The sequence below is a fragment of the Myotis davidii genome, unplaced genomic scaffold, assembly GCF_000327345.1.
Source record: "Myotis davidii unplaced genomic scaffold, ASM32734v1 scaffold162, whole genome shotgun sequence".
Classification (NCBI taxonomy): Eukaryota; Metazoa; Chordata; class Mammalia; order Chiroptera; family Vespertilionidae; genus Myotis; species Myotis davidii.
The window spans coordinates 5,289,190-5,303,781 of NW_006300036.1; the positions used below are offsets into that span (position 1 = coordinate 5,289,190).

The 14,592-nt window shown below is 38.6% G+C and overlaps 1 protein-coding gene across 1 annotated transcript in view; it reads right to left on the reverse strand.

Moving 5' to 3' along the window:
• COL24A1 (collagen type XXIV alpha 1) overlaps nt 1–14,592 on the reverse strand; it is a 311,443-nt gene that overhangs the window by 28,723 nt on the left and 268,128 nt on the right. The window contains exons 46-50 of the mRNA XM_015572114.1: nt 11,117–11,224; nt 9,354–9,461; nt 9,208–9,261; nt 8,652–8,714; nt 4,162–4,215 (exon numbers count right to left, since the gene is read on the reverse strand). Coding sequence (XP_015427600.1) covers nt 4,162–4,215; nt 8,652–8,714; nt 9,208–9,261; nt 9,354–9,461; nt 11,117–11,224 — 387 coding nt within the window. The remainder of the gene's footprint in view (nt 1–4,161; nt 4,216–8,651; nt 8,715–9,207; nt 9,262–9,353; nt 9,462–11,116; nt 11,225–14,592) is intronic.

A 14,592-nucleotide genomic window follows, 5' to 3' on the forward strand; every position in this document is an offset into this window, starting at 1 on the left:
GGGGTTTGAGATCAACCTATGGAATTTCTTTCTAGAATATAACCATATATATTGTATATAATACACTGGTGTTTTGGCGAGGTTTAGAGAGTGGCTAAGAAGGGGGAATAAAGGACTGAGATGAAATAACATAGTTTACTCTTATTATTTCTTTTACAGTTTTCAGATTTCCTATTTTATATAAATGGTCTCCCTAACCCTTAAGCCATATTCTAGTTTTCTAAATAACTTTCTAAAAATTTTAATTGTTTCACTTTTCTTACATTAAAGTATTTCAAAGTTCATCTGAGATTTTAAAAAAATTGGGCAAAATAGAGTTTGAGTTTCTTACATGGTGGTGGGACTAAAAGTAAACCCATCTCCCTTCCATGACACTGGTGTAGGAGTGTATATGTGGTTGAATCCTGGTTGATAGACATAAGAAAAATACAATGGGAGACTTCTGAAAAAAAGTTTTATGTTTCCCAAGGTAGAGTTATAGATCACTTTTCACTTTGGATAATTATGTCTGGAAGTGACTCCTCAGAAATGGCAGCCATCCTGCTATAAAGGTAATTATGAAGCCAACGTTGAGGATGGTAGAGTAGAGATATGGAGATAATCTGTTTTTGGATAACATGATTGAGTCATTAAATTAACCAAATCTGAAGTTCCTTCCTACCTCTGGGCTCCCCATAATATGGCATAAACTTCCTTACTGATAAAGCAGTTTGATTCAGGGTTCCTATTACTTGAAGCCAAAATCATCCTAACTGATATACCATTTTTGCTATAATTAAATTCCTCTATATATTCTGAGATCTAATTCTGGTCTCTAGTGTATTACACTGATGTATTTGTGTATTTCTTTGTACTACCATGTAGTTGCATTTATAATGACTTTAAAATAATGTTTTCTTATTTAGAAAAGCAAGTCTCTCATCCCCTACCACTGTTTTCTTTCACAAAGTTCTGGCCATTCTCAAGTGCTTATTCTTTCATAATAAACTTTTCTTAGAAGTTTCTTTTTAGTATAGAAAAAATTGAATATAAAAAAATTGACATGTATGCTGAATATTATAAGGGCCCTAAGGAACCATTTATAAGCAAAACACTGTTAGGCATTTTAACTGCATCATTTCTTTATCATGTTTTCCTTGACCAATTAATATTTCACATTTTTGACAGAGTTCAACCTTCCATAATCAGAACAGAATGTGTTCCAAAGTTTGCTGAAGAACCACCCACTGAAATATGAGAATTCTCCCTCTTACAATGCCCCACTTAGACTAGGAGCTCTGAATGGTAAATGCTGAAAGTCTAGAGAAATGTCATTATACATTTAATTTTTTAAATTAAAAATCCAGTAAATTTGGCAGTGAATTCTTTAAATTTACCAAAGAGAATAGTATACTTAACACTATAAGTATAACATGGAAGCATCTCATTTTAGATTTTAAAACTTTGTGTCTCTATAACACTTTTAAATACTTGAAAACTTTGATTCCCTGCAGGTGTAGCTTTCTTCTCCAAGTCTCAATTTGCCTATTTCTACTGCGTTCTTGCTTTTGTATGTTTAGACTATTATTAGAATTGTAAATCTCTCTCAAGACCATCTCTCCAACATTGTCTTCTTTTTATCTTATTTCGTAGCCAAATTTCTTAAGGCACTGGCATATATTAACTATCAGTTTCCTCTCCAAACAGCTTGAATGGGTGGAAAGAGCACCGATCTTGAAATAAGAAACATCAGCTATGTAATTCCCTAGCTTCATCACCCTGAATAACTACGAAACCTCAACTATTTCCTTATGTCTTAAGTGGAAAAAATAATATTCACTCCCAAAGTTTGCTGTAAGAATTTGAGAAAAACTATCCTATATAATAAAAGGCTAATATGCAAATAAGACTGAATGGCAGAACCACCGGAATAACCGAACAGTTGGTTGCTATGATGTGCACTGACCACCAAGGGGCGTGTGTGGAACATGGCAGGCGTTGGCCCCAGCGGGATGGTGGAGCAGGTGAGCAGGGGTGCCAGACCGAGGTGAGGCGCCAGTCACTGTCATTGGGGCGAGCCTCTGGTGGTTACTAAAACTGTTTTGCTCCTGCACACCGTGGTCCTGCCTGGTGCTTGCACCTGTTGCTGGCGCTGGCCCCACTTACACCCACTTCCAGCACTGGAGCTGCTGCTCACACCTGCTGCCGGTGCCTGACACCGATCACGATCACTTGGTGCCATCAGCAGGTGTGAGTGGTGGCTACTGGCTCTGATTGCCCCTGAGAGCTTCTCCACCTCCCCTGCGCCTGCGGGGCGATCAGGGCAGCAGCCACTACTTGCACCCACTGATGGTGCTGGTCCCGCTTGCACCTGCTACTGGCGCTGGCCCCCATTGAGCCACACTGTCAGTGGGTGCAAGCGGGGCCAGCATGGTCAGCACATGGGAGCAGTGGCAGCTGGAGAGGGGTTGCTGGCAGACAGGGGAATGGGGGCCACGGTGGGAGGGGCTGGACAGGGGCACTGAGGATGGGCTGAGATCCGCCCCTGTACCTACTGCAGCCTTGCGGCCCACAGTTCCTTTCAAGGTGCACAAATTTGTGCACTGGGCCCCTAGTCCTATCTAATAATAGACAAACATGGTAATTGACCATACCTTTGCTACGCCTCCCATTGGCTAATCAGCACGATATGCATATTCGCTGCCAACAAAGATGGCGGATAATTTGCATACTGCAGGCAGGGCGGGCCAGCGTGAGCTACCATCTGGCCCCGTGTGCCGCCTAAGTCCTGCCCCCAACTGGGACCCCTGTGTGTGGCCCTGGGTGGCGGGACCCTGCGGCCGTGATTGTGATCGGAAGCCAGGCCGTAGGCAAGGCGGCACCCTGGGACCCAGGAGCTACCTTGCCTGCGGCCCCATGATCCTGATCGTGATTGGAAAGCTGGGCCACAGGCAAGGCGGCTCCCTGGAACACAGGAGCCCATTGGCAAGGTCTGCAGGCGAAGCAGCGATCAAGCTATGAGTGGGAAGGTGGGGGGCGGAAGGAGCTATAGGAGCAGCTCTGGCCGGAGACTGAAGACTCTCGCTGGAGCGAGGAGCAAAGACTGAAGTCTCCAGCTGCAGGGAAGACTGTGTCCAGAGCGAAGATGGAAGGCGGTGGCCAGAGTGAAGGTTTGGGTCCCGGGTGCCAGAGGAAAACTGGTGCTGGCAGCCAGGGGAAAGATGGCCTATTGCACAAATCCATGCAACGGGCCTCTAGTCTATAATAATCCTATATAATAATGCAAATCAACTGGACGGCCGAACAGAACAACCATTTGGACGGCCACACTATGACACACACTGACGCCAGGCCAGCCAAGGCAGTGAGAGGGATGTCCGACTGCTGGTTTAGGCCCAATCCCTGTGGGTCCCAGATTGGAGTGGGTGCAGGCTGGGCTGAGGGACACCTCCCCCCCCGTGCATGAATTTCGTGCACCAGGCCTCTAGTAAAAGCATAATATGCTAATTAGACTGGACATCCTTTTGGACGTCCTTCTTTCTGGACAAAGCCATAGTGGGTAGGGGCTGCAGCAGAAGTGGCAGAGGCCCCTGGCTGCAGTGGTGGTAGGTGGGGGCCAGGTCCAAGGCCCTTGCATGAATTTTGTGCATTGGGCCTCTAGTTATTAAATATTTTTATCTACTTCCTTGTTCACTGATATCTGTACTCTATCTTCTAACACAACTTATTCTCTAAGATCACTATTAACTACCTCCTTGAAACTCATCTAGCTTAACTTTATACTTTTCTGATTTTCTTATTCTTATCAATGATTTCTTTCCTTTATAGTGGGCCCTTTTTTTCTTAGCTGTCTGCTCTTCTTTTGCTATGCTCTTTTCTTAAGAACTGATTCCTTTTATTGCTTTAGTGATCACCACTATGCTTATGATGCTCAAACCCTCCTCCTCAACACTAGTTCTATTTTCCTTTCTCAATTCCCACTTTAATGGATACCTCACTATATGACCTTCTTCATTATACAAATGATTTCTAAGTTCTCAGAAATCACCTTTCAGATCAAAATGTACATCTATTTTGCCCTTTGCTTCTTAAATACCCAGGGTGATCCTTTGTGGAATACTTTAGAAATAAGATTAAAGGGAAAAAAAGATGAAAAAATGACCTGTGTTATGATAAACTTACAGTTCTACCTGTTGGGCCTGTTATACCTTCTCTGCCAAGGGGGCCAGTGTTTCCCTGTAGGAGTAAAAGAAAACAGTCTCATTGCCAATATAATTCAGAAAAATTCTAGAAAATTTCTTGTGCAATGGTAAAATAGTCCATGTCTGCATAACTTTAGTTTTTATTATAAAATCTTATAGTATTATCAGAAAGCACAGTAATTTTGATTTGTGTGTGTGACACAATTCTACATCCTACATAATAAAAACCTAATATGCAAATTGACCGAATGGTGCAACAACCAGTCGCTATGACGTGCACTGATCACCAGAGGGCAGACAGTCGACCGGTCAACCAGTCACTATGACATGCACTGACTGACCACCAGGGGGCAGACAGTCGACCAGTTGCTATGATGTGCACTGACCACCAGGGTGCAGGTGCCCCAACTGATAGATTAGCTTGCTGCTGGGGTCCGGTCAATCGGGACTCTGATAGATTAGCTTGCTGCTGGGGACCAGCCACTTGGGACTGAGTGAGACAGGCCGGACACACCCTAGAGCCCTCCCACGGCCCCTACCTGGCTGGCCAACCTCCTGCATCCCTCCCAGGCCCCTATCATGCACTGGTGGGGTCCAAAGGCCTGGCCTGCACCCTTTCGCAATCTGGGACCCCTTGGGGCATATTGGAGAGCCAGTTTCGGCCTCATCCTACAGGCCAGGCTGAGAAAACCCAATGACGCATGAATTTGTGCACCGGGCCTCTAGTATTATAAAACCCAATGACACATGAATTTGTGCACCGGGCCTCTAGTATTATAATACTTTCCTATCAGGAGAGTTACATTGGTATAATTCCTAACAAACTGATAAATCAGTATAAAAATTTTTATGTATTGGTAACTTCAATAATGCCATTTCATATGTGCGTTATTATATAAAAATGCAATTAGTTTATATAAAAAGACTACATAGAATGATAACAAAATTTTGCATAAATTATAGATGTTGAGGAAACATGTTTGAGTGACATGTAACATGGAATTGAGAGAAAGTATGAGAAAGAATCAGAGAGCATCATATCTGACAAACTAAACTTCAGTTTCTTCATCTATAAAATAAGAATGCTTACTTCATAGGGCCACTGTGAGAATTAAATGTGACAAATAATTTGAAATGGTAAGCTTTTATTTGATTATTATGATAATCTTAAATAAGCTAGATCTTTCTTCTATTTCTCCCAAACTAGGTATAGAACCTATCATTTCTCAATGAATGCAAACTACTGATTTTAGTTATTTTCCCTCACCTCCACTTCAACTTCCACTAGCTGCTAGCTGCAAATTTCATACTCTCTGGCTCACTTATGTATTCCAGGTCAAATTTCACACTTTGACCTGGAATACAAAATGTAGGTATCTAAGAGGATTTCTCTTTTCCCAACAATTGGTAAGGTACAAAAAATACTATCAGTTGAGATAATTATAATGCCATGCAGCCCATTAATAGGTAGCTTTAATATTAAGTTGGCCTAGAATGAGAAATTACCCAAAACTCTAAAAGTAGTCTAATGGAATCTCTTAAACACAACGATTTTGTGTGGTGAACACACAATTCCATGTACAGATGATGTATTATAGAATTGTACACTTAAAACCTACATAATTTTATTAACCAATGTTGCCCCAGTACATTTAATAAATTTTAATAAAAACCAAAATGGTTGCGTTGGCTCAGTGGGTAGAGGGCTGGCCTGTGGACTGAAGGATCCTGGGTTTGATTCCAGTCAAGAGCATATAACTCGTTTGCAGGCTTCATCCCCGGCCTTGGTTGGGGCATGTGCAGGAAGCAACCAATTGATGTCTCCCTCTGTCTCTGCCCCCCCTTCCACTCTCTCTAAAAATCAATGGAAGTACATTTAATAAATTTTAATAAAAACCAAAATGGTTGCGTTGGCTCAGTGGGTAGAGGGCTGGCCTGTGGACAGAAGGATCCTGGGTTTGATTCCAGTCAAGAGCATATAACTCGTTTGCAGGCTTCATCCCCGGCCTTGGTTGGGGCATGTGCAGGAAGCAACCAATTGATGTCTCCCTCTGTCTCTGCCCCCCCTTCCACTCTCTCTAAAAATCAATGGAAAAATATCCTTGAGTGAGAATTAACAAAAAACACACAACCCCCTCAAAAAAGATTGACTTTAAGTAATCATTTGTAAAGATGATACCCAACTCAAAAATCCACAATCAAATCAAGAGAGATGATTTCTTAACCTAATCAAATATATCCTTCAGATTGGCTTACCACTGGGAAAAAAAAGTAAAGAAAGCTTTCATCTAATAAATGTGACTGTGATCTGACTCCCTGAAATAATGATTTGTTAAAAGAATGGAGAGATAGTCCAGCCAGCATGACTCAGTGGTTGAGCATTGACCTATGAATAAGGGGGTTGCGGTTGGATTCCCAGTCGGGGCACATGCCCGGGTGGTGTGCCTGCAGGAGGCAGCTGATCAGTGATTCTCTCTCATCATTGATGTTTCTATCTCTCTCTCCCTCTCCCTTCCTCTCTGAAAAAAATAAAAAAAGAATGGAGAGATATACATGGACTCTATAGAAAGTAGTCCAAAAGAGCCAAAATTGTCTGTTTATCTAAATGTGTCCAAAAGATGAGGTGCTTTGGTTGGTACCAGTTACCTACTAAATACATATTTGAAATGGTGGATAATTAATCCAGATTTCCTACTTTAATTAATTAAATTAAATACTTAATTAGCAAGTATTTATTGGTTATTGAGCAAGAACTATCACGAGGCCACTTAATAGCCATTTTACTTATGCAATTATTAAGAAACCTTCTAACATATCATTTGCTCAATCAGTTGTGGGTTCAAATTCTGGCTCTTCTACATAAGAGTTTTGGAGCCACAGACTTAGTTTCAGAGACTTAGTTTTCCACCTGCAAAATGGGGATAATGGCATCTCTCAAAAGATTTTTATGAGGATTAAATGATATAAGGGACACAACTGTACATCAGTACCTGGTACATAATAGTCTTTGGCTAAATATTAACTTATCAAGATTTTTCACTTAACTCTGTAGTGACTTACCAAATGAATGTCCACACCTACAAATTAGCATCTGTGAGTTAGTTACCAAAACTTTAATATTGATGAACTGATAAAATTTCTGGAGCTGCAAAGCAATATAGGCTCAGATCCTGACCTACAGATACCTAGTACTTGGTAAAACTCTGCTTAGGGCAGATGCTAGGCAAGCAGCCAACTTCTTTTTGATAATACCAAGAAAGAAGTTAATTATTGAGAATGTAATAAAATTAGAATGAATGGGTTTTAATTAGTGGGGAACTTAATACATGTAAGAACTTAGAGCAATATTTGTCATAGAGAAGCCTATCATATATAACCCACTTGTGGATAGTCAAGAATTGCACTTTATATAAAAGCACCAACTTTTCATGGTTCTTCAGAAATCATAAAAATAACTAATAAAGTTGCACCTGAAGAAATGTTGAGAAGGGGTCTTTAAATAAACATTTCCCATGACAACATGGCTCTTTGTATTACTGAAAAGAATTACTGTGAGAGTTAGGGAAGAGGTGCAGAATTTCAAAAACTTGACTTTTCATTTAATATTCTGCACAAGACAGTGGTTTTCAATTGTAAAGTTCTTCCTCAAGATTCCTGTCTCCTGCATCCGAATCACTTTCCTTCTTCCTCTCTCTGCTCACTCTATCCACCCTTGCCCTAGCAGCTGCTGTAAGTCATACAGGTATTCTACTACAGTCAAACCATAGTTTATTTCTTTTCAGTTTTATACATTATCTCATCAATTAGGAGACGATGGTTAATAAAAACAAAACATAAAACCAAAAAAGGTAAAAAACAAAACAAAAACAACTAAACCCAAAGAAACCAATAACCAGTAGCTACTAGTGACTTATCTATCCTGTTTATATTCTCTACGGTTTGCAATTCCAGGCACTACACAGCTAATTGGAGTTTTTCAGAACCTGATCTTTGCAACTCTTTAACTAATTCTTCATCACTCTCTTGGGATGCCCACCCTTGAGGTGGGAAAACATAGCTATTGGGAAATATTTTTCAAAGTGCGGTCTGAGGCGCTCTGGTCATAGGCAAGCCCCTGCAGGTGGTGCATGGAGGTGGTCTCTGGTTGTATTAATACGTATAAATAACACTGCTTTATGTTTTTGTTCCTAGTGTGAATTAATAAATACATTATCCAGTATTCACATTAATTCTTATAATTATTTTTTTAAAGTGAGAACTGGAAAGTGTGGGTGGTCTGAGGGGTCTTTTGCTCAAACTAATATATGAATGAAAAAGGCTGAGGCCCTCTGCATGTGCCCTAGTGAGTTTCTATATTAAAAATCATTTTATTAAGTCATTAATTTGGAGTATATTAATTTTAGAGTTCTTAATCCCAATTCCTATAATCAGCAAAGAATCACAATTTCTGGGCAGAATGACTGTACTCACTCTCTGTCCAATAGGACCTTTAGGACCTGATATTCCAACAACACCAACATCTCCCTCAGGACCCTAGAAATACAATAAAAAACAAAAAGTCATTCTTTAGCTCTGTAGAAACATTTTACACATGAAATCATGTCATATCAACATACTCAGAATTGCCTTTAAAAAAATGGAATGTGATAGTTAATGATGTCTATGCTGAAGTATTTTGGAGGAATTATACTCAGGTCTGAACTTTACTTTAAAATTAACAAAACATGGATTGAGAGAGGGAGAGAGGGATGGACAGATAGATAGGTACATGATAAAGCAAGTAGAGTAAAATGTTAATGGAAAAATGAAGAAGGGACAAAAGCAAGTTATTCAATAAAACTGCTGGGAAAATATATAGTTGCATATGCCTTATAATTAACATATTTATAACTCAAATGTATAACTGCACTAACTGAAATTTGGCAGATTAAAAAAATAAAAGCTCAAATCAGAGACTAAATATTAGTATTCAACACCTTTTTTTTCTAGATAGCTAGAAGACTAGCAGAAAGTTATGCAAACATACTTTGGGGCCTGGGAATCCTTGGAAACCTGTCAAACCTTGAACACCGTGTTCTCCCTGCAATATAAATAGATATGATAATGCTTATTGTGCAATCATGTTCTAGTCTGTAGAACAAGTGCATAGTAAGTATCTGAGTTGGCACATACAGGCTGCCCTTTCAGGCCAGGCTCTCCACATGGTCCTTGATCACCTTGGGCTCCTCGGTGACCCCTTTTACCTTGAATTCCAGGTTGACCAGGTAGCCCTTGTTCACCCTATGGACAGGAACAGAAAAGTGATCTTGACTTTAAAACCTAAAAAAAATATTAGATTTTAAATGAAACTCAAATATAGGCCTATCCATAGGCATAGAACAAGGCACTGGGGAAATAAAATTCTGCACGAACATCCTCCCCACCATATTTGATTATTATATATAAGAAGTGTAGCAGTGGGGAAGGAGAATTCTAGAGACTGTAGTCTTAAGTGTGGAAAGAGGAGGCAAGGGGATTCCTACAAAACAAGGAGGATAGTGGGGCTAGAGAGAGAATGCTGAGGGCGTGGTGTATGTGTGTGTGGGTGTGTACATGTGATCAAACTTGCATTTTATTTGAATTGTTATTATTTTTCTGTGTTTTCTTTACCATACATAGATTTCAGCTATCTAGTACCAGAAATGGAGAAGTCTCCTGAAGTGTGAACACTGGTTTTTGCCACAATAACTGTTTAAATTCCATCATTAAGAAATGTCCACTATCTGTTTCCTAAGGTTTCTTTGATCTCAATTCTCCTTATTCCCTCAAAGTTCACTTTAAAGACATTTTTTAAACAAAGACATATTTAATCACAATTATTTTAATTTTAAATCAGCTCTTTTTAAAATGTATTTTTATTTTGTTTTTGAAATGAGAGTGGTGATAGCTTTCATACCATTTCTAAAAATAAATTTAGGAATCACATGGAGATTAGAGACAGGTTAATGAAAACATGATGCTTGGTAGACTTTGACCAAAGATTCTTTAAGATTAACAAATTATCATTCAGTTTCTTGAGTCAAAGATATAGGGCAGGGACTTGACAAATATGGGTTCAATTTACTGCAGAAATACACATAAGAGATAGGGGGGTCTTTCTTATTTTCCTACTTTTAGCATTTGCTCAGCTACATTGAGTTATAGTGGAAAGGGCAAATCATTAACACAAGGGTCAAGTTGTAAACAGTACGCATCTGGCTCATCATTTTCAGTTTACTGGTATAGGTCAGAATATCCAAAAAGTCTTTAGAAGTGGAATTGTGAATATGGAATTAAGAGGTAATAATGATGAGGATGCCAATGTCTTAATCCTAGACTTTTATAAAATAAACTAGATTCAATTCCCAGTCTTGGCTGTCTGGTCCATTCTGCATTGAGATATTTCCTAAGGGAAGTTGTTTGGAAAACCTACTGACATGTGACAATACTCTATGCAGTGAATATTAATACAAGACTTACTGACAGTCACTCTGACTCTAAGAAATAATCTATAGTCTATATTCACTAATTGGTTGGTTAGGTCCAGACTTAGAGAAACAGACTTAGAGAAAGTATGTATCTGGAAGTAAATAAGATTTTGATGTTTTAGAGAAGAAGGTGGATGACAGGAAGGGAAAACAAACAAACAAAACAACCAAAATGAGTCAAAGAACATTTTAAAAAGCATTTCCAGTCCTGGATGAATGAGTTGTTTTGGCAAATTGCATGCACTGTAGCTATCATGGGAGGTGGGCATGTCAAGGCCACACACGTTGCTTTCTTCCTAACATGTTTTTATTATTAGCCAAATTTTATTAAAAGCTATTAATCTTACCATCCTAGAATGTAGCCAATGAACTCAGGGCCAGCAAGGATGGTCAATATTATTCATCCATCAGAGCAAGACATTAAAGTACCTTTGGGCCTAGGATTCCTGGGCTTCCCGGCAGGCCTGGTGAACCCTTTGCTCCACGAGGACCTGGAGACCCAGCCAGTCCCGTTCTTCCTGGGCTGCCTCTGATGCCCTAAATAGCACAGATAAGAAATGAAAACTGGGGCAGTTCCTATAAAACCCGCCCAGAGGCTTCATAAATGTAGGAGGGGTTGGTCTTGTGAAATGCCGCTGTTAACACACTACCCATGTCTGGGAGTCATCCAGGGCTTCTTTCCCAAATAAGTAAAATGTTTAAAAAATGTTTTGGCCCACCAAAGAGTCTCTAATTAATGTAATGGTCTTGGGTTTTTGAAATGAAAACATGGAGGCAGTACAAATTCCACCAGTACCTTCTGACTTAAGTAGCCTAAGTGAAGTATGTCTGTTGTATTCTAACTTTTTGTATTATACTCTGGTGTACATGATAAATCTAATAACTGGTTAATATCTCCTTAACAAGAATGTTCTGCCCTGGCTCAGTTGGTTGAGCAAACCAAGCAGCAAAAGGTCTCTGGTTTGATTCCCAGTCAGGGCACATGCCCGGGTTCCCAGTTTGATCCCCGGTTGGGGTGAGTGTGGGAGGCAACACCTCGATGTGTTTCTCTCACATTGATGTTTCTCTTTCTCTCTGTCTCTCTTTCTATCCCACCCCTCTCCCTCCCTTCCACTGTCTCTAAAAATCAATGGGGACTTGTATGCCTGCATAGTAGCATAACCAATGGACTCAGACACTAGGGCATTGGGGACTTGTCCTGGGGGGTAGGAGTGGCTGGGGAAGGGCCAATGGGAGTGGGGTGGGGAATGAGATATATGTAATACTTTAAACAATAAAAAAAAAATCAATCAAAAATCAATGCGGGGAAAAAACCTCCAGTGAGGATTAACAACAACAACAAAATATAATATATATATCCGCATTAGTAGGCCAAACATTTGGCACAACATTTCTACCTCACAGGAATGTGACAGAAAAGTTAGGAAATTTAAAATGAAGTATCTTACACAACAGAATTTCTCCACACAAAAAATGAAAATAAAGTTGCAACTAAAATAAGTTTTGGATGGTTTGTTTGTTAGCCCTATAAGGAAAGTTGCTTCTTGGTTTAATTAGATTGTGCAGCAAAAATAAACTTGCTTAAGATTGCTAACCTTTTGGTAGAATCTGTTGCTTAAAGTGTTGAGGACATTAGAGCGGCATCAATAGTCAAGTAAAAAACAAAGAAAAAGCTTTTGAGTGGTTTTCTTGCCTCTTGATGAATCCATAGATGTTAGTATAATAGTCCTGCCTTATCCAAAGGGGACATTCCAAAACCCTGAGTGGATGCCTGAAACATGGATAGTACTGAACCTTCTATATGTATACTATGTTTTTTCCTCTATATACATGCCTATAATGAAGTTTAATGTATAAATGAGGCACATTAAGAGACTAACAATAACTACTAATAAAATTATAACAATGTGCTGTAATAAAAGTTACATGAATGTGGTATTTCTCAGTATATCCTAGTGTTTGTACTGTACTCACTTTTTCTCTTACAGGAAGCACTTTATGACATCCCTTTAGCACATGTGAATTGCCAGCATCATTATTCTTGTGTTTTTGAGCCATCAGTAAGTACAATAAGCATTATTTGCTCATAAGCATTGCCATACCTAACAGGAGATCTGTGGGCTATCTTATAAGGTCTTGATATCCTATCCCTGGATGTACTGTAGAAGTAATTGATGCCATGGACAGAGGACAAGCATCACATGACAGATTATGCTAGATGAATTTAGGATACTTCAATGTCCAGAATTCTAAATAGTCCTACTTCACTTCACTTTAATTTTACTTTCATGTGATACAGAGACAATGGACATTCAGGTACTGCTGAATATTCCTGAGGCCAATAGGTATTTTTAGCTGAGAAAAAGGACTTTAGGACTAACTGTATACTAGAAACTTTATTGTAGTTTCAGTGCTATCAGACATTTAATACAACATGATGAGTATGCTCCAAGGTTTTTACTGTTCATGTTGGTTTCTTAGAGAGAAATTTGAGGACAGTAGCAGAGTGTTCTGTACAAATTTCCAAACAATGTTTCCTACAAGTAGAGAACAAACATTTTTTATTATGGATACACAGATGGATGAGTAATTTTGCTTTCAAGAGAAACAGATGTTAATCCCTAGGCATTCTTTCCAATGTCTTAAAATGACTTGACTAAAACCCATCAACAAAGGGTATGTCATTCTGAGGAAATTTTAAAAAGTATATAAAATCACAATTATTAATTTTTTCAGAGATGCTGAAACCAATCAACAATTTTTCTAAGTCTTAAAAAACTTAATAGAATGATAAGAATATATGATGTCTCATGGCCAGAGATTTTCATTATCCTCAGATATGAGCCTTTTATATATATAGAAGATAATTGACATATAGTATTGTGTCAATTTAGATGTATAATGTGTTGGTTTGGTACATTTATATTTTACAATATGATTAATTCAGTACTCTAGCTAATATCTTTATCATGTTACATATTCATTATTTCTTTTTTGTTTTTAGAACACTTATGATTTGATCCTTGAGCATGTTTGAAGTTTATAATACAGTATTGTTGACTATAATTACTGGGTTGTACATTAACTCTCCGGAACTTATTTATCTGCAAGATGTAAATGTGTATCCTTAAATTCGTTTTGAACTCTGAAGAAAAGTGTCCATTTTTGATAAGATTGAAACTGATGGATGTTTAAGGCTTGGATTCCAAGGAAAAACACATTTGGATCAGTACTGACATCAACAACAACGTCAATGATGACAACAACACTATCAACCACAAGAGCTACTTTTTATTGAGTGTCTTCCATATGTCTGAAACTGTAATGGCAATGTGGTTGAATTGTTTTATTTACTCTGATATCAGTTAAGGAAGAAGATATAGTTGCCTTCTACTTTGACTTCCCTGTAGGGAAGGAAAGGAATACTTTAAGTATAAATCTGCCTTCATTCTGGGAAGATCTGGGAAGGAAAATAGGGCTATGTGCACAAATTTACAGACAGATTTTGGAACAATGATGATTGGTTTGTGCATAATTGTGAAACATAGCAAAGAGAATGTCTGTTATTCTCCAGGCCCCTTGGTTTAGCAGCCTTCATCTCATTAGGACTGAAACAAATATATTAAGAAATAAGTAAGAAAAAAATGGTTTATTATAGGCAACAATAGAAATCTACACTTGAGAGGATTAGCAAAGGAAGACTATCTTAAAAATTGTGTTGAGTGAGATGATAAACATTTCATGTTAATTTGATTGATTTTTCAGCAAATTAACATCAAAAAATCAATTTATCATTGATTTTTTAATGATAAATTTAAAATGACATTGAATTTCAAATTAGGTAATATTTTTCTTTAAAATACTACCCTTGAAATTACTAGGATAGTGGTTTTTTTCCTTTCCCT